This window comes from Argentina silus (assembly GCF_951799395.1).
Source record: "Argentina silus genome assembly, chromosome: 5".
NCBI classification, from domain to species: Eukaryota; Metazoa; Chordata; class Actinopteri; order Argentiniformes; family Argentinidae; genus Argentina; species Argentina silus.
In genome coordinates this window covers 11,048,957-11,074,765 of record NC_139659.1, presented here as the reverse complement: position 1 = coordinate 11,074,765, position 25,809 = coordinate 11,048,957, and the positions used below count along the sequence as shown (strand labels likewise).

General features: G+C 44.1%; 1 protein-coding gene across 1 annotated transcript in view; it reads left to right on the top strand.

Annotated features, from left to right (window-relative positions):
* Positions 1–25,809, top strand: part of unc13bb (unc-13 homolog Bb (C. elegans)) — a 69,171-nt gene that overhangs the window by 14,938 nt on the left and 28,424 nt on the right. The window contains exons 4-10 of the mRNA XM_083670399.1: positions 2,045–2,162; positions 2,526–2,649; positions 3,724–3,797; positions 4,630–4,687; positions 6,290–6,503; positions 19,139–19,444; positions 19,594–19,684. Coding sequence (XP_083526525.1) covers positions 2,045–2,162; positions 2,526–2,649; positions 3,724–3,797; positions 4,630–4,687; positions 6,290–6,503; positions 19,139–19,444; positions 19,594–19,684 — 985 coding nt within the window. The remainder of the gene's footprint in view (positions 1–2,044; positions 2,163–2,525; positions 2,650–3,723; positions 3,798–4,629; positions 4,688–6,289; positions 6,504–19,138; positions 19,445–19,593; positions 19,685–25,809) is intronic.

Here is a 25,809-nt window from a genome sequence, read left to right as displayed (position 1 = left end):
TTACACCTGTATGTGAATAGTCAAATACAAGTTCTATCCCGAAACAATGACACACAGGACATTGTGCGGTCCAGTTGAGGTGAATCATAGGCATTGTGTTTGCAAAAAGCTTAACTGCAGGAAGGATTAAATCTTGAAACCGGCTCTGCTGGATTTTTCTTTCTCTTTGTGGTGACTTTGTGGTGCTAGTAAGCTCCTACCTTGTTTCACTTCCTGAGTTTTGGATCCAGAGACTTAATGAATCTATTATCTAATATTGTTGTGGTTATTGTTGTAGGTCAATCTTTATGTAACAAAGGCAGATTTCCTAAATGATATTGATCGTACAGTATACACTGTCATTGACTTATATAGTACATGTTTTTCAACACAGCTAGCTACTCTCCTTCATGTAATGACAGATTGCCTGTAGATTGCCTGGCTGTCCAGGTCAGCCTGTTGTGTATCTCTGTTAGCCAGAGGCCCTTGTAGACTTGAGTCCAGACCACACTTTACTTATGAGATAATGACCATCCCTGGTGGACAGAAAGCAGGTGTGTATGTGACAGCGTATGGATCGATTGGTACATCCCTTGCATCCCTTATCTGTAGGGCAGTCTCCCATAAAGCCCCTGCTATGCTCTGGGCTTAATTGTCAGGATATTGTTCTGTTGTGGTACAAATACAACACGCGTAGAGTTTTGTTTCCACTTCATCCTAGAGCTTGTGTGATGTTTAAAAACCTCTGGCTGTGTTGTCTCATTTGAACTGCCGTGCTTATGGTTGTGCTGTGATTGTGTTTCTTTTCACAGTTGAGGGCATTGAAAGATCTCTCGCTGTTGACACGACAGGGAGCCGTAGTAAGATGGAACATCAACGAGACCTTAATGTTTCTGTGTTTGTGTGAAGCCTCAAAAGAAGACAATCTGTCTCTATAGCAACCTATCAATTAGTAATTACACCATCCTATCCTGACATTCTGAGTGTTTAGGGCACAACTAAATGGAAGACATTATAAATGTAGAGGGGGAAAAATGGTGCATTCTTTGTAGCGCTTTTTGTTGTTTCGCAAAGCATGTCAGGAGGGGTGGGGGAGCCCCCCCCCCGTGGCCAGGGAGTCTGCTCATTCCCATCTCGATGCACTGACAATGGGAAGCACAAATTAATCATGAATGTGTTTCTAAATGCTGCTTTTACACAACAGTGGGTCTGCAGCTTCTTTCTCTTTTGCAATTTATGCTGCAGAAAGAGAGATTAAAGCGATGTCAACAAGATGGACGATCAAGAATAGATTTTCAGTTTGTCGTCATGAGAAGCGCTCACAGTCATGTTTACTAGTTGAATTCTGCCAATATAATGAATGTTTATAAATGTCAACATTCAGCAATTGTCAAGGGTTTAGGCATTAGGGTGTTCAGTGGATAAACAGTGTAATTTTCTGGACAGTTTATAAATGAAAAATGAAAATATTTATACTGTACATAATTTATCAAACTTCGCGAAAGCACAGTAATGGTCTCTGCGTTGACTGTCAATGCAGCTCTATTCATTAGTACAATGGTTTCATGAGGAGCATCCCTTTGTGTGAGTGCTCGGTTTTGAAATATTGCTATTGTGGTGCACCTGGGCTCACTAACACCTCGGCTACTCAGAGTTGTGCACTTTCGTAAATTATTTTCCCTCTTTTCCTCCCTCTCATCATCCCTCCCTCTTATCTTCCTTCTCATCTTCCCTTTGTTTTGCTGTCATTGATGATTTTCAAATGATGTTCTCTGGTTTATTGCCCACCTAAAGCTGTGTTTGCATCCTTTTGAATCGCAAATGAATAGTAAGATACAGGTGGAAGGCATGACGACAGCTGACATGATGCATAAACAAAGGCTTATTGAGCACCGAGTTTATGTGGAAATTAATTAATATGAATTACATGTTTTAATTTAGTTGTATTACCAAACAATGCTAATTAAGTATACATTTTTACCATCAATGAAATCCTAATGTCTTCTCTTCTCTCTCTCTCTCTCTCTCTCTTTATCTCTCTTCGTCCCCCTCTCTCTCTCTCCAGTGAGATTAACCGTCTGGACCTGGGCCTCATTGTGGAGGTGTGGAACAAAGGCCTCATCTGGGATACCATGGTGGGGACCGCCTGGGTCCCACTCAAGAGCATCCGCCAGTCAGAGGAGGTGAGGGTCACAGAGGATACACACACACACACACACACACACACACACACACACACACACGAAAACCCTCAAAATATTGTGCTGGCTCTTGTTTAATTGGTTAATTGTAATGAACATCTAAACATATACTTTGACATTCAGTCTTGCGCTTTCACCTTTTTGGATATCATGATAGCATAATACAGCCTGCTAAAATGTAACACAAAACGTATAAAGTAGTATGGCCGCTGGTTCTGGTACAGACCGCAGCCAGATCTCATTATTTTTTCATACTACGTCAGCTTTTATCATTTGTCTCTGACTGAGTGGAACAGAACTCGTGAACTCTGTGTCTGTGTATGAGCTGCCCTCATCGCCTTGCAGGAGGGCTCAGGAGAGTGGACCTTCCTGGATGCTGAGGTTCTGATGAAGGCAGATGAGATCTATGGCACCAAGAACCCAACACCCCATCGGGTTCTGCTGGACACTCGCTTTGAGCTGCCCTTCGGTAAGATTTAATCTAATCACAATTCCTAGATCAAACAACTACCAAACGATTCCTATTGAACATGTCTCCACTGCTTCTTCAACTCCTTGTCCATTTTACTAAAACTGTGTGTGTGTGTGTGTGTGTGTGTGTGTGTGTGTGTGTGTGTGTGTGTGTGTGTGTGTGTGTGTGTGTGTGTGTGTGTGTGTGTGTGTGTGTGTGTGTGTGTGTGTGTGTGTGCTGCTGGCATACTAAAGGTTGACTTTTGACGTTGCTTTGGAAGATATGGCAAGCCTCAGGCACAGTACATGGAATGGAAGATTATAGGCCTTTCCAGTGATGCTTTGACGTAACCCACACCTGATATTGATTTGCTGAAATGCCATCAGGTTGTCCGAGCCTCCTGAATGCAGCCCATGTTGTCTTTGCTGAGAGAGGACAGTTACGTAATGTGTGCGTTGCTCTCCACACCCCTGTCCCTATGCTACCTGTGTTGTCAATACAGCAGGCCCTATGAGCGGTGGCATCAAAGTTTAAAGCGGCGGGTCTGTCTGTGAGCGGGCTAGAGCTGCTTTCAGGTGTTTAAGGACAGGTCTTTGAAGTGTGTGTGTGCGTGTGCGTGTGTGTGTGTGCGTGTGTGCGTGCGCCACTGATCCCATTCACCAGACCAGTGTTTTCATCTGCCTTTGAAGCCCTGGCCTTTGTGTCAGACCCTCTTTTAATGTCTGTAGAGGATCACGACCCATCTGGCTGCAGGGATGAAGAGAAGGGCTGTGGTGGTAGACCTGTGGTTTGGCACTTGGTATCAGTGTCTGTTTGCCAATATACTTTTTGAAGTACCAAGATCTGCACTAGTAAAGGCTTTGCAATCTCGCAATCTTGTTCTCAGTGTTGGTTATGTCATCATTAAAGATTACTACAGTGGAGTCAAAAAAAAATTTAATGGCCCACTCCTAAGTGGCTTATGTTATATTAAAAGGGCATGAATATATAATACCTTCATGGCCTACGCCAGAGTGTGAATGGGATGGGATGGGATTGGATCTGATGCCACTACTGTAACCAGTCACCCGTGTGTGTGTGTCCCTCTGTCAGACATCCCAGAGGACGAGGCGCAGTATTGGACAGGCAAGCTGGAGCGCATCAACACCATGACGATCCATGATGAGGTAAGGGTGATTTGCTGAAATCAAATATTAACAAATACCTTACTCAGCAAATTCACTCCCACTAAGGCCAGGTTTGAGTCGTTGTTATTCAAGGCTCATGTGCGCAGTAGCCTGGGGACAAGGTTATATGATGCTAGACATTTAGCGAAAAAGAAACACAAACTATTTGGCCATTATGAAAAACAGTGAAGGAGATGGTTTTTTTGTGTTAAAACATCTACATCCATTAAAGTTTCATGCTGTTCTAGAACTAATTTACCCTCACCACATTTACATATTTAAAAATGTCTAATGCGATTTGGTTGAGTGCTCTGTCACCTTATGTCAGGATTTGACTCGTCTTGCCACTTTGCATTTACTCGCTTTGCACACAGTGAAATACATGTAAATAGGAGCAGAGTAACAGAGTCTAACTATGTTGGTCATGTGGTTTCTTATCAAGCTTTGGCACATCACAGAAAACACTGGTTAGGTACAGTATATTGTCATGTGATGCTTTAGCGATAACCTTAGCGATACAGTACATGTTTGGTCCTTTATTCCCTCACAGAGCATGCCTGTCTCTCTTCTAACCATCTAAATACTTCCATAAAACTCTCCACATTTATGTTTTCCAGATCCTAGCATTTGTACTCTTTTAGCTTTCTGAGAGGAAGTAACTATCATGATACATGTAGTTACCGTACATTGACATCGTTGCCACAATGGTGGTGGCAATAATATGTTCACACGTGTGTACGACGAGGATGCCAATCATGATACATTGATGTTGTTGATGACGATAAGGGCCAGAACCAATATTGACAGTTCCTGTTGTCTCCCTCCTCTCCAGTACCCTCTTCAGGATGAGGTCCAGAAACGCCCACTACCGTTTGCTGCCTCCCAATGCTGTGAGTGGGTCTGCCATACCCTGTATGCCAACTAGATGGAGCCATTTCACCAGCCCTGTGGCTCTCTGACAGTGTCATATGACCACTAGTTATTTCCTCTTTTTTTCTCCTTTTTTTCTGAGTTATGTGTGAATCTCTTTAACAGAGTTGACATCAAGTAAGCCTTTACACCCAATCAACAATGTTGAAGTCAGTCACAACTGATGAAAAGTGAAGAAGAATGTCAACAGACAGGGATGCCATGTTTCTATGCATGTTTTTCAGTGTTGTCTTCTTCTTTTCACTATTTGTTTGTCCAATGTGATAATGGTTTGTGGTTTAAAAAATAAAAAAAACGGCCAGAGGTAGAATTTCAAAGCACTCTCCTTTTGCCTACTCTCCCTCCCTCTAACACGTGACAGGCGGACACATAGTGAGTGTTTCCACTAATCTGTGTGCGGCTCCTCCCTTCACCTAACAATGGAAATGTTCCAAACACCCATCCCCTTCCCTATAAAATAGCAGGAATGAGAGCAGCTCTGATGACTTCTCATTCTGTCTGTATCTGTCTAGGGAAACACTTGCCATCATCTGAGCTCCACTGGAGTACTCTGTGCAAGCTCTGTGCAAGCTTGTTTGTGTGTGCTGAATATGGTTTGTGTGTTGTGTATGCATGTGTTTCTGATGTGTTTGTCCTACTTCTCTGTTAACATCTACACCTTCACTAGGCAACTATTTCGGATGGGCTGACTCACTGAGTATGTAAAACACTTCTTCTGTGGTAAAGTAATTGTAAACTTTCCCAAAGCTTCACCTTGGCCTATCCCCAGTGCTTTGTGCATGTTTTTCTGCACCAACAGGAATCACTCCAGCCAGAGAAAAACATTCATTTATTTAATTTCTCTCTCTTGAGTTGCTATGAGATGTAATAGCAGCCTTAGACAAACAGGGGGAAGCATTTGCCAACCTGTGCTCAAGTGTCACCTTGAATACTGGTCTCGTCCCTGTATTTTTAAGAGACAGTATTATGAAATCAGAGTCTCACCAGAGTCATCTTTCTGATCAAGTCAGATAAGGGCGACAAAGCTCAACTGTCCCTTCAAGCAGGCCATCCAGCTCAGGGCCGGTGGTCCAAAGAACCTGCCAAGTTCAGTCTGGGTCACTGAGGAGGAGTAGAACACATTTGTCAACATCGACTTTGTGAGTCCCTCCCTGACCAGATGCCGATGATCTCATAGGTTTTGGTTTCAGTCTCATCTCATTCCCCACTGTTCCCTGTTGGCAGGTTTGCTTGCATGGATATAAAAGGCTATAGGGGCTCTTTAGTGATTCACAGATGCATGACCCTTGTCCCCCTGACCTCCTTCTTACCTGGCCAGTCCTGACCCAAGTGTGCGTGAATTGCCCTGTTTTCTTTGTGTGATACAGAGATTAGGCAAACAATCTCCCCTATGTGCAATTGTGTGAGCGTAGGTGGGAGATTATATGTAGGATCGATGTGTAGTTCTGTTTGTCTGCGTATGTGATTGTTTTTTTTGTTTTTTTTCAAATTGTTGTTTTTATGATGTAGTCAATGCTTACAGCAGTGTTGCCTTATTTACCTTGTCTTGTTGGCCCCTATAGCCCTAGAAGACCATGACAGTGCTGTAGACGATCGGGACAGTGACTACCGCAGTGAGACCAGCAACAGCTTGCCTCCTCGATACCACACCACGGCCCAGCCAAACTCCTCCATGCACCAGTATCCCATGGGGCCACAGCTACAGAACCACCTAGACTCTTGTACTGACTCCATGCAGAGCTTTGACATGGACTACCGGGACCACAGAGGAAGCAGGTATAGCTTCTGAATGCACCCACTCAACACATAGACACACACACACAGACACACACACACACAAATACAGATAAAGATAGATACACACTCAACAGTCAACGCAAACATTGACACATAGTGATGGAGGTCCAAAATTAGGACAGGGGATGTCGTTTTTTGGTCAAGTTTCAACTGTTTTTTCCTAACACTTGTTCGCTGTGATGGTCTGGCTTTCTCATAGAACACTATGAAAACAGTCCCACTTGGCTGAAGCTTAGTGCTTTTGTTTATGAGAGGGCTTTCCTCTGTGTTGCAGTGTATAGTTCATCCAGCAGCTTCAGCGAGCTAGGGGACATCCAGTCTCCAGTGACAGAATCGCAGAAACAGTTGGCTCCTTTTGTTGTACCCTGAATAGAAGTCACACTGGTAGCTTAGCTTGAAATGCAGTCAGACCATGTTTATACTTCACTAATAATATCAACTTCTTGAATGGCTCCCAAATAGTGATACTTCTCTCTCATATTTTCCAAGGGGACCACCCTATGTATCTGTTGTGCGCAACAATAAACACAAGAGCAGATGCATGTTTTGAACCATGTAATTGCATGAATGTGATGCATTTATAGGGCCATTCTACCAAGTTTAGGGGCTTGTTTTAGTGTAAGGAAGGAGGCTTTGACATGCTAAAAGGGCTATGTGTGAGGAGCTTTCTAAAAGGAATATTTACAGATTGCATACCATGACAGTGTCCTGTGGCATCAATATTCATTTGCTGCCAGGAATTCCATCTCTGTGAACATGCTGTGTAATTTGGTAAGACGGAATAGATTTGGTCTCAAACAATGTCAAAATAGTTTTCAACTGCTTGGAGGTTCGCCAGGATGGAATTTACTCTTTTACACTTGTGACTTGCTGTGGAAAACGTGGCTCAGTGAGATTATGAAATCTCAGTCTGTGTGGACAGATAGGAAGCTGATCCGGATAATTCCATAACATTAGAAAAGTGAAATGGGATTACAGCCAGGAAAAGCTGATAATTCTTGTTTCTATTTTTCCTTAGGACTTATTGTTATGTGAAACTTCTCTGGTAGCTCAAATTAAACTGAGCTCGGTTTGGCCTTCTGTTGTCATACATGGGTCTTTGGGGCCCTTAGTCGAAGGGAAGGGTCAGTGAAGAGGCAAACACTGCTCTCACTGACGTAGGCTAATATGTAGCCTGTAAATCCACTATGGAATAAGAAACCTCAGGGCTTTTGTGTTGATTATAATAATAATAATCCACAAAATTAGGATATTTTGATGCTGAAATAAACCTTTGTTTACCTATCATGGAAAGGCTGTGAAGTACATCGGAGCTCTAGTGTTTATGAGTAATAGAATGCTACAACACATACATACATACATGCATACATACATACATACATACATACATACATACATACATACATACATACAGAATGTACATTTATACATACATACATAAAATAAAATGTATGGAATGCTAATTGTCTTTGTCCAATTGTGTCTTGTTGCTTGTTTCATCTTAATTTGCAGTCTTTTTACCGAAATTATTTGCTTTTTTCTCCTTTTCTCATATTCCCTTTTACCTGCTATTTAATCCCTTACTTGAAATAACCTAGACCCCTAAACAAGAGAGGCAGGGTCAGGATCATCCCTGTAGATTCTGGCATGGGTGTGGAGGACTGGGAGAGCAAATACAAAGTGCAGAGGAGAAGTCAACTGAGCGAGTTCCTGGATGAGGAGGAAGACCGGAATGTTGCCCTCCGTATGGGGAGAGCCTGCCCTGAGCCCTCAGGCAGTTCTTTCTGCCAAAGCACTAAACTCAGTGGCATCTTACCTGCCACCTATCCGGAGGGCTATGACACTATCGATCGCCGGCGTAAGAAAAAGATCTGGGACCCCAGAGGGTTGGCCTTCCCGGAGGCAGACAAAATACGAGATGAGCCTTTCCCTCCTGACCTTGCACTCCTCCGCCAGAAAAGAGGTGAATTGGTGCTCAGGCAAGTGGCAGAAATTGAGGAAGAGGAGGAGCAGATGACACCGTGCCTCAAGATGTATAAGAACGGGCTTCTCTACAAGACAAGGATGTGGGCAAAAAATAAGCTGGAGAACACCTTGGAGAACTATGTGGCGTATCAGGAGGAGGAGGCTGCTAGACTGAGGGCTGGTATGGAGTACTATGATTCAGAGGGCTCTGAGGAACATCAGTGCTCCAATGGATCAGAGGAGGAGCTGGAGGAAATTGCTTCCTTGGCTGAGGCCATTCACTCTGAGAACGAGAGGAGCCACAGCCAAGGGAGGTATCCTGCATCCTGTGGGGGTCACATGGATAAGCCTCAAAGTTATCGGGATAAGAAAAGTGGGAAGGGGAAAATGGGAGGATGGGCTCCCGAGGCAATGTTGTCTCCAGTGGAGGAACCAAGTGATGAATACGTAGATCCCATGGATGAGCTCCAGTGTCTGGTCGAAACAGTATCAGAATACCTGGCTGAAAAAGAGGAGGAGATAAGCAAGTATGGGTCCCTCCCCAAGTCAAGCAAGTCAAGGCTATCGTCTCAGGGCAGCATCAGAATGGACTCTGTTGGAGAGGAGCCAATCATGACCCCAAGGGAGGTCAAGGAGGAGACCCAGACAGGTGTTGCTCCCCCTGACCAGGGAATAAGTGGAGTGAAAAACGTTATGAGCTCCTTTTTCAGTTCCATCACTGACAAAGTGAGTTCTGGCTCCAAGCAGCCCAAACCGTGTGCAGTAGAAACTAAAGCACCACTACCTGCACTGCCACCTCAATCTGGTATATCCAAGCTGTTCTCTTTCATTCCGAAATCCACCACCCCAGCCCCTGTAGCTGTTGTATCTCCTGTAGAACCTGACCCCAACAGAAGGTTTACCTTCAATTCTCCGCTGCATTCCCAACCATGTAATGCCAAAATACTAAACCAGAATCAACCGTCAAATCCGGTTATCAGAACAGCAACTTTAAACAGTACAGGTGAACAAGTTAACGAATTTACAACAAAGCCACAAACCCTTCCTGTCAGTTCTGTTTTTGGAAAGATGAACCCTTTAAAACTGTTTTCAAGTGATGAGGCAGTGAACTCTACAGAAGGAAAACAACCCCCGAGACATGCAAACTGGAATGAAACACACATACAACAAAACGAACAGTCAAGGGGTGTACGTGGAGGACTTGATGATAAAGCAAGGAGTAGAACACAGGATACAACAATGGTGGCTTCACAAGGAAAAGAGATTAATGGGAGACCTGACTTTATCAATCCCCTTCAGGGAAATGTGCCTACTTCAGGCGGTGGAAAACCTGTTGGCCAACCAGAATCAGTCAAATCAGGCTTCTTTAGCCCTTTTCGGAAATCCTTCAGCTCATTAATTGCACCAGTTGCCCCCACCCCCCCCCAGGGACCCCCACCTATATCTGTGTATCCTGTATTTAGGTCAGCAGAGGATGTTAGATTAGAGAAGCCTGTTGAAGAGCCGTCTTTAGGCAGTAAAATAAACTTACCATTCCTCTCCTCTGATAATGTCTCCTCCCAGCAGCCTCCTGAAGCAGAGGGAGGAATGTTGTCTGGATTCTTAAAATGTGCTTCTGGTGATGATGTCAGTGCCTCCAGAAACACACAAAATCCAATGCAATCAAACTCAGTAGCACCTTCAACATCAACCATTAACCCTGGCTATTCAGACCCTCAGCCTCAGAACCCTGCTGGCGTTGCCGTAATGCAGCCCCAGGGAAACACAGAGACGGGGTGGTTCTCTTCCATTTTCAAAGTTGGTTCAAATGAAGATATGCAGACTGCATCATCCCACACCACCATTTCAGCTCCGTGTAGTATAAACCCGAATGTTGTTGGTGATCAACAGTGCCAGCATCGTCAATTACCACCATTCCCACATCAGCAACCTATGCAGCACGGTCAGCAGCAGCCAACAGCAATGCCTTATGAGACTGATCAAAGAGCCCATCCCCAGCCTGAACCTCAAGGGTTTTTGACAGGTCTTTTTAAAACTGCCTCCACTGAAGATACATCTCAGGTTGGCTCCAATCAGCCCCAGCAAGGAAGGCGGCTGTCTGGGTTTCTTAAATTTGGCTCTGCAGGTGACATATCTGGCAACCCACAGCAGCAGGTTCCCCCAAGCAATCAACCACCTATAGTCAGTCCTCCCCAGCAGTTCCCCCACCAACCTCCCCCACAACAAAGTGCACCTCCATCTTCTCAGCCTGGGGGTCTTCTCTCTGGGTTATTGAGGTTTTCTTCAACAGAAAATGTCCCACCTAATGTACAACCCCCCCAGCCACCACAGCAGAGGGTCTCCCCTAGCAATCACCCCAGTCAACAACAGATGTCAAACCCACCCCAACAAGCACCTCCCCAACAAGGGGGTCTACTCTCTGGGTTGTTTAAGTCGGGCTCTTCTGACAATGTTCCCAGCAGCCAAACTCCACCCCAGCAGCAACAAATGCCCCCTCATGGCCATCCTAATCAACATAATTTCAACCAACAGAATATTCCAGGGCTGAACCGTGGCCCGCCACTTAGGGCTAGATCACCGAGTGAACTAACTGACCAGCAACAGACGAACAGGCCAGGTTTTTCTAGACAGCAAACAGTTCCACTCCAACAAACACCTCAAGGTGGTCTCCTATCTGGGCTCTTCAAGTTTAACTCTGCAGACAATGTATCCACCAATCGGCCCCCACCAACTCTGCAACATGCAACACCTCACAATCAATTTAGCCAGCAGCACGACACTAGGCAGAATATCCAGATGCAAAGCCAGAATCAACAGATGGAAAGTTTAACTCAACAACATCGTCAATCTAGTGGTCTATTCTCTGGGCTATTCAAATCTTCCACAGTGAATGTTCCTCAGCGGCAGCAGACACCGCCACTTAGCCAACAGACGCAGCAACAGACAGACACTGATACTGTTAGCCAGCCTGGAGTAGTCTCAGGATTGTTTAGCAAGTTAACAAAATCCTCTGAGAGTGTTGAGGTTCGCAGCCAGTCACCACCTGTGCAAACACAGCATAAGAGGGATAACACAAATATTTCATCTACACATACACAACATCAGTCCCCACATCTACATCATGCTGAGGGAGACAAAAAGCCTCCTACTCAGCAAGGCTTTCTCTCAGGATTATTCCATAGAAATGCAGCAGAGGAAGTCTCCACTTCTGTTGCTCAGAATGTAGAGCAGAATACACATGATGCAAGCAACCCTGGTTTACTCTCAGGCATATTCAAGACTGGGCCAAACAACACTGCAGCAATCAGTACTTCTGAAGGTGAATTGGAGGGAAGTGGTGTACTTCATCACTTCATTCAAAGACAAAATAGAAATGTCGATGCAGAGAGTTTAGATTTAAGGACACCAGTTACTTATACTAGGTCTCTTCAGAGTCAATCAGCCTACAGTTCAATCAGCACAGGCCATTTACCTCAGTTGTCATATTACCATGATGCTCTCCAGTCAATCCCAATGGCCACAGCTCTCAGCGCAGAAAATATGTATTCCCTTTTACAGGGGCATCCATATACTGCAATGATGTCCTCCCAACAATATCTTGGAGGAAGTAATCATTCTTTGAATGCAGTAACTGGACAGGATGGTTACCAAGATCAGTTTGGGTCATATGGAATAAATTCTAATTATGGTGAAAACCAATGGATCCAGGAATCTCTCTTGTGGCAGCAATTACAAAATCAATCACAGAATGATGCCAAAGACCCAAGTGATCTGAGTTACATACAAAAACCAGATGATGCACCGTTCCAAGACTCCTCTCACTGCTGGGGTACCGCAAACATCAATGGAGATCAAGAATATAGCTTCCTACATCCGTGGCAGGAAGTTGACTTTAACCAACAGCAGATTAAGCAACAACAGCTTGAGGAACCCAATACTTTGAACAGCGGCCCGTATGTCAAGAAGAAATTATGGACCAGTTATGATGACTTGGGGCACAAGGAATACTTGACTGATGAAGAGGGGGCATTAAACTTGAGCACCAAAAGGGGCAATGCTCAATTTGGCAAATGGCATTCATTTAGTGATGATAGCTGTTATAGTCTAAATGGTGTTGCATATCATGAGGGTTATTATGAGGAGAACGCACCTAGTCTGTCGTATTCGGCCAATGGGCAATATAGTAGTGATCAAGAATTTCATACCCAAGGTATGATTAATCAAAGCCAATTTGATTTAACAAAGCCAATTGATCATAATTACCATAAACCTACCAATGGAGAGATGGAAGATTTTCATTATCTAGAAGAGACAGAATGGTACCAGCAATGGCTGGCCCTTTTGGAGCAAGGAATGTGGTGGCCAGCTGATGATGGTGATTGTGGATACTTTGTTTACACTGATCATGAATACATATATGCTCTCCTGACAGATGTGGATGGTCAATATGTATACGCTTGTGCCCCTGAGGGAGAGACTTTTGCAAATGGGCAGCAGTCTGATAACTTCCCCAATGCATGGCTACACAATGAAATGGTTACAGTGTGTGGTTTTAAAGTCCCTCTCTATAATGAAGATGAGCTTCTCTGGCTCCCTGGACAAGACCTGGGAAATTCACAGCTCCTCAATGCACCCCTTGACTTATCTTCTGCCTATAAAAAAGGAAACCAGATCATGAATTTGAACCTGGAGCGCTTCTCCCAGATGTTTGAAAACTCATTCCTTGCACAGGGAGATCAGGCTGTAGATTTCTCAGCGTATAGACTAAACAAAGTCAGGATGGATTCAAGACAACCCAACTGTGACTATCAAGAACAATATCATGAAGCCATTGATCTTTCTTGTTATAATGGTGATCTTATAGGCCCTTATTGGAATAACCAGGAAATTAAGGCTCTCCTTACTCAAAAGGTTGCCATTTCTCTCAACTCTACCTCCACCACTGATTCCTCTCAACGATGCTTATACAACTGTTATCAGCCTCATCAAAGGCAGCGCTCACCCTCTGGGGTCAAAGTTAGGCATGTAGATGATACACCAGAGGCTGAATGGAGGCAGAGAGTGACCCCTGGAGAGGAAATACCTAATCGTCAAATCAAAAAGGTTTCCTCTTTCATTTCCTCCATTGTAGGAAAAAGCTCAGGGTCCATTTCAAACAAAGGAACCGTAGCCTCACATGAACAATGTAAACCACCTGAGGTTACTGAGACCAAGAGTATACTCTCATCCGGTTTCCAGAGTCTTAAATCAAAACTCATAAAGGAGGATACCCCTGCTACAGCACCTCAGCCTCAGAGTGAAGCCCAGCAGACGCAACAGAGGCCAACTGCATCCCGCTCTCGAATTTTGCCCACACCAAACATATCAGGGCAAATTGGTGACCCACCAGCACAATCTGAGGTTGCTACTCAGAAACCTAGACTCGCAAGACAAGCCACCATGTCTCAACAGTCAGCTCCGCCAGCACAGCCCACCACAGTAACAGCAAGGACTAGGAGCTCAGTAGATTCAATTAACAAGTCTGCCTCTCCCCTACAACCACAAGCGCAACGCGTCACAAATAAACCAGCTGAAAAACCAGCTGAACAACCACAAGGCGGTTTTATGAGCTTTTTCAAGTCTGCAGTAGGGATAGAAGAACCAGTGCCATCTAAACCCACTGAGACACTGTCAAAACGACAAGGAACAACTGGTTCTACTGCTAGCCTACCAGACAGTGCATCCTCAAATAAAGAAAGCGCAGGAGCACCCAGTCTGTTTGGGTCATTAGGAAGTCTGTTTAGTGCAGAGCCCCCTCCATCCCAACAACAACAACAACAAACAAAATCTAATGTTACAGCAGGTTCTCAGCCAATAGGTAGTGCATCCACAAATAAAGAAAGCACAGGTCTGTTTGGGTCGATAGGAAGCTTGTTTAGTACAGAGCCCCCTTCATCACAGCAACCAAAACCCGGTGTTACGGAAGGCTCTCAGCCAACATCCACAAGACCTAAGGGTCTACAGAAACAAAAAACAATGGATGGTTTTGGGCAAGATGGTGTTTTACAGCCAGCTCATGGTCAGCAACCGGGTAAAAGCACATCCCAAATATTTCCTCCAAATGCTAGCACTGGCCCCGCCCTAGGAAAATCACAGACTATGCCTCCAACAGGACAGACCAAACAGGAGCCACCTCCTAAACCAGCAGGTGGACTTTTCGGCTTTTCTCTTGGGGATATGCTATCTGGATCAACAACTACTACTAAAGAGGAAACACCTAGTATGGGATTATTGTCCATGTTTGGTGGACCTAGTACCCAACAGGCTCCAGCCCAAACAGGTTCTATTCTTGGTGCCATTCTGTCTGGCTCGAATGAAAGCCCTGCTAAAGGCTTCATGTCTATGTTTGGTGGGTCTAGTCCACAACCACCAACAGCTGGGTCAACAGATGAGACCCCTGCTTCAGGGCCAGCTCCATCAAAAGAACCACCAGGACTGCTGTCTATGTTTAGTGGGCCTAGTGCACAGCCAGCACCACCCCAATCTGGTTCAACAACTGAACCCACCCCTTCAGGAACTGTTCCACCCAAAGAACCCCCTGCTAAAAGTATATTCTCAATGTTCACTGATCCCAGTCCACCACCAGCTCAACCACAAGGTCAACCACAGACTAGCTCTATTTTGGGGGGATTGTTTGGGACATCTGCCTCCAATGAAAGCCCAGCGAAAGGTTTACTTTCCATGTTTGGTGCCCCCAGCCCCCCACAACCTCCAGCACCAGCTGGGGCAGTTCCTGGGACTTCTCTCCCACAACAGCCTGCCAAAAGCTTATTCTCCATGTTCAGTGGCCCTCAGTCACCGCCACAACAAGCTAGCTCAACAACTGATTCCGCATTACCAGCTACTGCCCCACCCAAAGAACCACCGACTACAGGCCTACTGTCTATGTTTAATACCCCTAGTCCCCAACAAGATCCCTCTCAAACTTCATCTATTCTCCCTGGATCATCTGGCTTCAGTGAAACGCCAGCGAAAGGCCTAATATCAATGGTCAGTGAGGCTAGTCCTCATTCTAGTGAACCACAGGCTACCCCAACTGCCGATGCTACTGTGACTGAAACAGCTACCCCTAAAGAGGCCACTGCAGTTGAGGCTGTTGATGCTGTAACCACAGAACCTACTCCAGAGGGCGCCACTGTCCAAAAAGAATCAACCCCAGAGGTTAAACCACAAGAGACCACTTCAGGCCTATTGTCAATGTTCATTGGGTCAAGTCCACAGGCCGCCCCCTCTCAGGCTGCATCAATTCTGGGTGGAATTATCTCAGGTTCCTCTGGAGCAAATGAAATGCCAGGCAAAGGTTTATTTTCAATGTTCTCTGGACCTAGTCCAGAGCCAACTCCTGGTCCGCCAGGTGCCCCTCCCACAGGCTCTGCACCTGAAGCTTCTAAACAAGAGCCACCTAAAGGGCTATTCTCCATGTTTGGGGGATCTGCTCCACAACCAGCTACCCCTCAGACTGCAGGGTCTATATTGGGGGGTATGTTCGGTGGTTCTGCTTCCCAGACTGCCGCACCTCAGACTGCGGGGTCTATATTGGGGGGTATGTTTGGTGGTTCTGCTTCCCAGACTGCTGCACCTCTGACAGGAGGATCTATATTGGGGGGTATGTTTGGCTCTGCCCCTCAGACTGCTGCGCCTCAGACAGGTGGGTCATTTATGGGAGGATTATTCGGAGGGTCTGCTGCCCAGGCCACTGCTCCACAGACTGGAGGATCTTTATTGGGAGGCATGTTTGGTGGGTCTACTGCCCAGACTGCCGCACCTCAGACTGCAGGTTCATTATTAGGGGGAATGTTTGGGGGAGCCTCCTCACAAACCACCACTCCTCAGACTGCAGGGTCGCTATTAGGGGGAATGTTTGGAGGGCCTACTCCACAGACTGCTCCTCCTCAGACAGGGACCTCTGCTACTAAAGAGATGCCTGGAAAGGGCTTACCTTCCATGGTTGATGGGTCAACATCAGCGCCTACTCCAACAGAAGCACCAAAACCCACTGAAGAGAACAATATATCAACAGCAACACCTAACACTACTTCAGTAGATGTCGCTCCCAAAAACAAAGAGCTGGGAGACATGGGGACTGTTACTTTGCAAACATGTACTAAATTGTCTGAGGCACCTAGACAACCTGACAGTATCCTTCAACCTAAGGAGTCAGTATCCATCAAAACTGATATGGCTGCTGAAGTAGCCCAAGGACAGGAGATTGACAGTCGACCAAAAGAAACGGAAATTCCCACAGAATCAGAGAAATCTGCTGAACCAGAGGGGCCCACTAAAGCGGAGCATACTCCAGTGAGTGATCAGTCCAGTCAGAATCAAGCCCTATCCAAAACAGAAGAGGCAAAGCCAGCCACTCAATCAACAGCCTGTGGTGTGGAAGAGCAACAGAAACCTGAAGCAGAGAAATCTGTCCTAGACTCCTCAGCCGACATTGTGTCTGGCTTCATGTCGAAGATGTTCTCTGGTCCTGGTCCAGCTGCACCCTCTAAGGCTGCTACTGGCTTTTTCTCACAGGCACAGTCTTCATTTTTCAAACCATCTCTTGCCCCTGCTGCTGCTCCAGGTCCTCAGACACAGCAGAGACTGTCCCTTTTCGGCCTTCCTACCAGCCTCCCCACCAGCCTCCCAACAGACTCTCTGAAAAGTGATATCTTTGGGATGTTCAAAACCCCAGAGCTACCCAAGCCAGCTGAGTCACATCCAGCCACTGCTACTACATCACAGCCAGAGATTAACAATGAAGGTATTCCCAAAGTAACACCAGGTGTTGCAGAGAACAGCCAAATTACAACTGATAAAGACCCAAGCCTACCTCAACCTAGTGAAGAACAAGTGAAATCAGAATCTGATTCTAGCCAGGGAGGGAATAAGGCACCTACTGAAGGGGTTACTCAGTCCACTTTACTAAGTTCTGCAACTGAAGTAGGGCCTCCATCAGAGGCCTCTGTAAAAGAAAAGGCTGTATCAGCAGACGGAGAAGTAATACACGAGAAGCCCATTGTAATTGAGGGAGACCTCGAAAGTAAAGTTGAAGGCAAATCAGCCCCACCAGTGGAAAGTGCCCAGAAGATTCCTCCAGCTCATCAATTGCCCCAGACTTCAGAACCAACCCCTGGAATGTCCATGTTTGGTTTCATGTCAGGAGGACCCAGTGATGCTGGAAAGGCCTTTGGATCCCTATTTTCATCTCCACCCACAATTCCAAAAAGCCTCCCTTCGATGCCACTAACAGAAGGAGGTGGTGGTCTATTCTCAGGATTCAAAACATTATCTGCAGGCCTATTTCAGGAGGAGAAGCCCGGCGCAGCTAAGCAAGAGCCACCCACTGCCTCAATATTTGGAGCAAAACTAGGTTTCTGGCAGACAGAACCTCCCAAACCACAAGCTACCCCAGTTGTTACCACTCAGCCCAAAGCTAATGACAAGCCAGGAGCTGGTCAAAGGAAGGAATCCGTAGGTCCTGCCGATGGCATAGCCAAACCCCAGATTTGCATCTCCACACCTGAAGTAGATCCTTCAGCATCCTTGTCCCAAACGGAGAAGGAAAGCCTTGTAGAACCACCCCCTTCTGCAGATCCCACTTTTGGAGTGCAGCTGGACTACCAGTCCAGGAAGGACCTATTGAGTGCAAAAAGGCCAGTAGAAGCATAATAAATGGTCTTTTCCCCAACACCATTTATGATGCATTGATATTTTGTGGAGAGTAACCCAAGTCCAACTCTGCAATCCATCTTTCTGAGTTCTGTCTTTGCTTTGTTATTGTACACGTTGTTGATTGTTGCTTCTGTGTTTTAGTGTGAAGAGTATCGTGCTTGTCATGGTGTAATGATAAACACTTTACATTAAGTTGTCCCTTTACCTGTGTAATAACATTAGAATTACAGTAGTAACAACTTTGTATTACCATGTTAAATAGTAATTAGGTAATGTCATGGGATGGAGGTGAGCGTTTCGTCTTATTACACAAGTGAATCAAAATGCAATTAATAATGTTGATGGAACCATGTTGATACAATGTTGTTACTAGAGTAATTACTACATGGGTATAGGGGCAACGTAATGTTAAGTGTGAACTTATGTTTTATTTTTCTATTTCAAGCAAAAGAAATTACAAATTTTAATTTTAATAGAGGAAACCCAAATGTACACATTTGCGATCATGATTACATGAAAACGCTTGAGAAATCAAACCTTACAGATTTCCCTATTGCCATTTATATACTGTAATACATTTAACAACTTTTATAATGATCTACACAAATAGCGGATACAGTACATGTCTGTGTAGTTCATATTTGTCACAGAAATGTGCTATATAATGCAATATACAGTGTACACATGATTCATGGTAAACCAATGCAGTTTGTCTCATTTACAATTAGGTAATCATAAACATTTTAAGTTATTTCAAGCAATTGGTCAAATCTCCCTGACTTTCTCTCTGTAAGGTTGGAAATCTTTTAAAATGTTGTATATATTTGTAGAGTGACTAGTTGGATAATGTAAACTCAATTTCCTTCTAGTTTTTAGAAATAGTTTTGTTAATTGCAAAAAATGATTCTAAACTTAAGTCTCTCTCCCTCACTCCCCTTTCACCAATACAGTCCAGTGGAAAGTAGCCGCTTTGGTTCGTCTGGGAACCTCAGCCAGGCCAGCTCCCAGCTTAGTGAAACTGGCCAGGAGAGCGCAGGGGCATCTGAGCTTGAAGAGTCCTTCCACTCCTACCACAGCACAGGCTTCCGCTCCTCTATCAACAGCCAACCCACCAATAGGCACCACCCTAGTAATGGGCATTCTACCTCGGGGGAGGTGGATGTCCGCAGACCCTCCGTGGAAGTGGGGAAGGGCTTGAATGGCTCTATGAAGAAAGAAGCCCCAGTAGAGAGAAGGTCTATTAAAGTTCTGCAAAGGTGAGTCTTTGTGTTCCATCACAGATCATTAATTAATATCATAAATACACTAGATATTCATTCAAATAATCAAAAAAAAGTATTGTAAGTACAGCATACTAGATGTACAATGAATGAACTCCCTCTCCCTCTCACCCTGCACACCCCAGTTTCCACGACGATGGGCCTCCTTTACCGTTCTCTTCGTCCAGAGTTCGCTGGTTGAAGGTCATCAACAAAGTCAGAGTTCAGCTACAAGAGGTAGGGATTTCTTCCCATGTAACAAATCTATTGCGTTTTATATCTTACCCCTCGATTAATGTAATTATCTAATCATCACCACTCTTTTCACAACCACCACTTGATTGTTCTGCCTCCCATTTGTACTGTTTTCACCCATCTTCTTGATTGGTTGAGTTTCACCTGCATGGTACTGTGGGTCAAAATTGGCAAGCTAAATTGCTTATCCAGGGGATCAATCTGTTTTTGTTTTCATATTTACTGGTTGAATGAAAATATGAATGGCTGTTTGCCGCCGTTGCTCTGGAAGTTCTCTCAGTGAGGTACCTAAAGGAGTTTGTTGTAATATTTACAAGATTAAATATGAAAAATATCCTTCTTTCACAGGAAAACTTTTAAAATACATGACTATGTTTAGTGCTGTAACTTAGTGCAGTAGGTTATTTACTCCCTAGCAAATTCACTCTCTACTTCTTGCGCTGCCTCTCCTCCCCACTCTCTCTCTCTACAGCCCTCTCAAGCTTATTTCACCTCTTGCCATGACACTATGTAATTATGTGCTTACGGTTTGACTTCCCTTTGTGGAGCTAATCCTGACTGGGTGTCAGTGTGCTTCAGAGATGGATAATTAACACATGACTTGTTCACTCAAGGAATAACTCTCTCTCACACACACACACACACCACAATGAACCGCTCAGGGGAATGACTCTCACCTCTTCTCGTCATATTAGATGTGCTCATTTTACAAAACATGTTGTTTACTGAAAAAGTCTAGCATAGAGTTCTGTTTCTCTCCTTTCATGTCATCTTTCCTGTTCATGTATCCATCCCTCTTTCCCCTTCTGCTGTGACTGAGCTAATGGAGTGGTTAGTTGAGCCTCAGGGATAGACTGAATGAGAGAGAGAGAGAGAGAGAGAGAGATATAGGGAGAAAGTGTGAGGGGACTAAAAAAAAGTATGCCTCCCATATTGTTTATCCATTTTTCTTTTCTGTGTTTGCAGAGCATTATGTAGGCCATGCTTTATCCTGTGATGAAGATACTCACTTTGGGGAAAAAGTGAGAGAAAAGTTGCACATGCTGAAATAAAATCTGGCACAGCTAGTATTTGATGTACTGTAATAAGGTACTGGGGAAATAGATTGGCTGAGATATTGGCAAAGAAATCCAATAGTGCTAGAAATCGTGCTATTTTACATAGTAGAAGATCTGATCTTGGGGAGCCTGCTTAGGACTTGAGTGTATTTGAATGAGTTTAGAGGGCGGCCAACCCCGGATCTCCAAATTGGGGCACGAGGAAATTTAATAAATCAAAAAATGAATGACTTCTCTGTCAAGCTCAATGTATCCTCATTCTCTGAGATTTACTGTGGGTACAGTAGGGGATTGGTTTGCATGAAAGAGCCACTCTGTATGGTGGTTATGGACAGATCATACAGTATGTGGAGTAAATAGCTTAGGTACTGATGTCATGTCTAATCCTGGTCTCCATTATTCACAGCCCACCAATGGATCCCCAGTTAAAGACCAGTAGAAAGTGGCCATAATGGACGGGTTGTGTCCTGAGATGATTTCCCATTAATTAAGCCATGCAGCCTGGTTATGAGGGAGTGGTTGTCATGACACTGGGTTCCATTATGGTGATTGCTCTGTTAGGACTGGTAGAGATGGTGTGTAAGCGCCTGCTGATGATGCAATAGGAGAGACACGTGCAAGGTTAAAGCCATATAAGCATTATTTATTATGGGACATGGGGAGGCACTTAAAGACAAAAGCCTGCATCCTGAAAATAATTAATTAGAATAAGTCGTTAATCAGTCACTATAATGTTAGAAAGAATGGCATACAAAGTATCCTCACGTCTATGTGCGAATCCTGAAATGGAAGTGTGTGTGTGTGTGTGTGTGTGTGTGTGTGTGTGTGTGTGTTTGTGTGTACAGTATGTCTGAGTTATGAAGTCAAAAGGGTTAGGCGCACAGACAAACAGAAAGAGCGAGTGAGGACAGCGGAAGGGGACAGATAAAAAGGTGGAGAGAGAGAGAGGAAGAGAGAGAAATGGATGCATAGTGAGAGAGAGAGAGAGAGAGAGACTGAGAGCTGGCATTTTCACAGCTTCAGATTAGCTTTGTGTTGGAATACGTCGCCAGAGGACAGAGAGAGAGAGAGAGAGAGAGAGAGGGCGCATAAGAAGGAAGGAGGGAGGGAGAGAGGGAAGAGAGGGATACTTAACTGAGACTGAACTGTCGTGTGAGCCTAGACTTCTACAGTAGCTCTTGCCCTCGCTTGCAATGAGAGAGAGTCAACACTTGCGTCTGTGTCATTCTGGGTGAAGAAGAGTGGTCGTACTGCCCTATTGGTACTGGTGTGTGCTGTAACTGCAGAGACTGGGATTAAATGCACCTGGGGATATTTAAAGAAAAAATAAAAACAACTAAAATCCATGGTTACCTTTGTGACTTTGCCCGCGTCATCGGTTGAGCAGTTTTCCACATGGAGCCAATGGTCCCCACTAAATGATACCTCAGTCCTGCACATATTGTTATACTTAATATTTGTACTGCCTTCATGAGGTAAGGACAACTTACATTTAATACATCTATGGAAATTATTTTTCTGCGTGAAGTTTGCATTTCTGTAAAAACTATAAACTTTGTAAGATATGTTCTCAGTTATCTGAAGTGTCAGGCTATTTTAACTGTTAGTGATCTGTAAGTCTTAATCTACTCTGTTGGTATATACTGTATTGTAGTAAATATATTATATGAATGAACTTTTGATCCAGAAATAATATTATATTATAGAACTAATTAGATTTAAGTCTAATGTTTGTTTTTTTAACTACAAGAAAGATGCCTGAATAAGAAGAGACCGGCCAATCGATTTCAGTTGAAAAGGAGCAAAGCGAGCCAGACTTTTTTTCCAGGCCACAGACCATAAAGCAAAGTATGTCGCTCTGGGGTATTCCTACTGTATGATTGTCTCAGTCAGAGTCACCCAGACTGACCAGCCATCTTGCCCCCTCCGTTTTCTCGGACAGTGTACTGGTGGCTCAGTTGGTAGAGCATGGCGCTAACAACGCCGAGGTTGGGGGTTCGATTCCCGCTAGGACCATATATACTGAAAAATGTGTGCACTCACTGCATGTAAGTCGCTTTGGATAAATTCAGACTATGGGCCACTGGCTGTCGAGGCTAAATGGGGCAGTGGTCTTTAGGAAGCAGCTGAGCTGAGAGCTGCTTATAGTGATTTGTGTCGAAATCATGATTAGATACCCAATGTGTATTTTACCTAGACATTTCTTCATTTTGTCCTAATTTATTTTCCAGAATGTCATAGAGTAAATGGAGTATGATATGAAATGGCAAAGTGTGTGTGAAAGTAATTTTAAATGGAAGGGGTAATGCCCCTTGTGAAAAAAATCTGATTCCTCTGACAGTCTTTAACACCCCTCCCTGAATTTATATTGCTAATAACCTCATTGGCCTGGTACCTAATTCCTGCCAGTGCTCTGCAGCTGTTCTAAAAGTACATCACTAATAGCCCCATGGGTCTGGTAGGCTGTCCTTAGTGCTATGCATGATTATGCCCTTCTGCCAACAGTGCTCTTATCATGTTAATGCACACCTCCAGTGCTTGAGTGGTATTGGACAGAGGTTAAACCTCTGGTGGAGAGGCGGGTTAATGAAGTTTGCTGCCAGGCAACACAGAGTCCCATGCTTACAGTACTATCCATCTGCAGGAGACTCACTTTAACGCCACGTCAAATACTTCTCCAGTTCACTCCACTTTACATATCAGTATTGATTAAAAGTTTGAAACGGTACCAAACCTGTGACAATACTGTATTTGGTGTGCGTCAATTGCTAAGAAGTATCTGAAACGCATGTTGATGCAGGATATCAGAGTATTGGGAATTCTAACAGTAGGGCTACAAAGATATTAAGATGGAAAATAGTACATCGAAATTCTGTCCACATCCATCAGTACTTGTCCACATTACAAGGCCATCTGCCAAATACTGCCATCACAAAAACCACTGTTCCAGCCTCTACTGTAGGTCAGTGTGGAGCCAGCCCATGTCTCCCCGAATCCATTTGTGTGAGTAACAGACAACGCTGTCCTGGAATTTCAATGATGACCCGCACCTCTTGTTATAGAGCATAATCAACATTAGCGGCACTCAACGTAAGCGCCACAGTACATTACAATATGTTCTTCCTCCTTTGGTGGGTGATTCACATATCAATTCAGACAGTTTGTTTGGTATAAGGAATAGGTAGACACAGTTTTTGTAGAAGTTTGTGTGTCTTAGGGGTTTATGGTACACTGTAGCAATGCATTTAGAATACAAACATTTGTGTTCAGTTTCATACATACATGATTAGCCAACTCTCAGTATTCACACATTCAGAAGTGGCTGTCTGCTTTTGCTTTCTTGGGGTTTGTTAATCAATCAAGCTTTAGTTATATAGCGCCCTTCATACAAAATTGCAATACAAGGTGCTTAACAGTAAAATTGAAAATACATAAGTACAGAACATACATTACATACATACATGCATACATACATGTATGTGAAATAATAATGGATTAAGAGGGTAAATAAAAAGAAAACAAAAATAGAAGTTCAAATGGATTAAGAGAAAGCTAAGCTAAAAAGGTGTCTTGAGGTTTCTTTTAAAAGTGTTAATGGATGTGACACCCTAAGCTCATGAGGTAGGTTATTCCAGAGGCGAGGACCATAGACACTAAAAGCTGCCTCCCCGTATTTCTTTGTTCTCGCCCCGGGTATGACTAAAAGACCAGTGTTAGAGGACCTGAGAGGTCTCGATGGACTGTAAACTGAAGGCATATCTGACAGGTATTCAGGCGCTAGACCATTTAGTGATTTGAACACCAGCAAAAGGATCTTGAAATCAATTCTAAAACTGACAGGCAACCAATGAAGAGACTTTAAGACAGGAGAGATGTGTGCTCTTTGTCTGGTCTTGGTCAATACATGTGCTGCTGCATTCTGAATGATCTGTAGCTTGTTTATAGTTGTTGTTTTTTTAGTTTTTTTTTAATGACGCTCCTTACCCTGGCTGACACACAATTCACTGTTCATAAGAATGAACACTAATCACTGAAGCACATACAGAATGACTGTGGTTAAACTAACTGTCAGTCGTTCAGACAGAGACAACCGCTCTGGGAAATTGGGCAGCAGTGATTCCACCCAGTGGGATGCTGCTTAACAACATAATGGTACAGCGATGACAGGCCTTGGCTGTCTCTCTGAGTTGCTTTAAGCATCCAGGATAAGTGGGGCTGGGAGGCAGATGAACAAGTTAAGTTACAAAGAATCCTTCTGTGTGTTTTGTCAGTACTATACTTTGTCAGTACTACAGAAGTACTACAGTACAGTCAGACATTAAATCCAAGGTGTATATTTGGTACCATTTTATTTGGATAGTCCCAAATAGATGGTTTGTAGATGTTCCGTAAATGTTCAACCAACTGTCAACAACATTTAAACTAGCTATCCACTAACCATAGCACTAACCTTAACCCATATCCTAACCCAAAACCTAACCCTAACCTTTACCGTAAACCTAGAAAACTATTTCATATCAACAGAGTTGCAGTTGACGGTTTGTAGGTGATCTATAGTGGACTAATCCAAATAAAAAGTGACCGCATGTTTGCAGGAATGTGTCAGGATTTATCAACACGCTTGTCTTTATAGAGTAGCTGGCATGTAATGGTGAAAAGTCAGTGTGTATGGCTGTACATGAGTGGTCAACATTACCATTATCTACTGTACATACAGTGCCCTCCATAAGTATTGGAAAGAGGAAGCATTTTGTCTTCTTTTTATTCAATGTTTTTTTTTTCTCAACTTTGAACCCATAGTTCAGAATTTCAAATCCAAACTGTTGGGAGTATAGAGCTAAAGGAAGATAAAATGCTTCCTCTTTCCAATCCCTATGGAGGGCACTGTGTACATATTCTTGATGCCACTTCCAGTGGTTGAGTATTTAGATGCGGTAACAGACACTAATATATTGTGGGAGTGTGTCATGTCAGCAAACAGATGCCACCCAGCATCTGTGTCATTTCAGAGTCCTGTACACCCTGTCTACCAGGGGTGATGGGACGCAG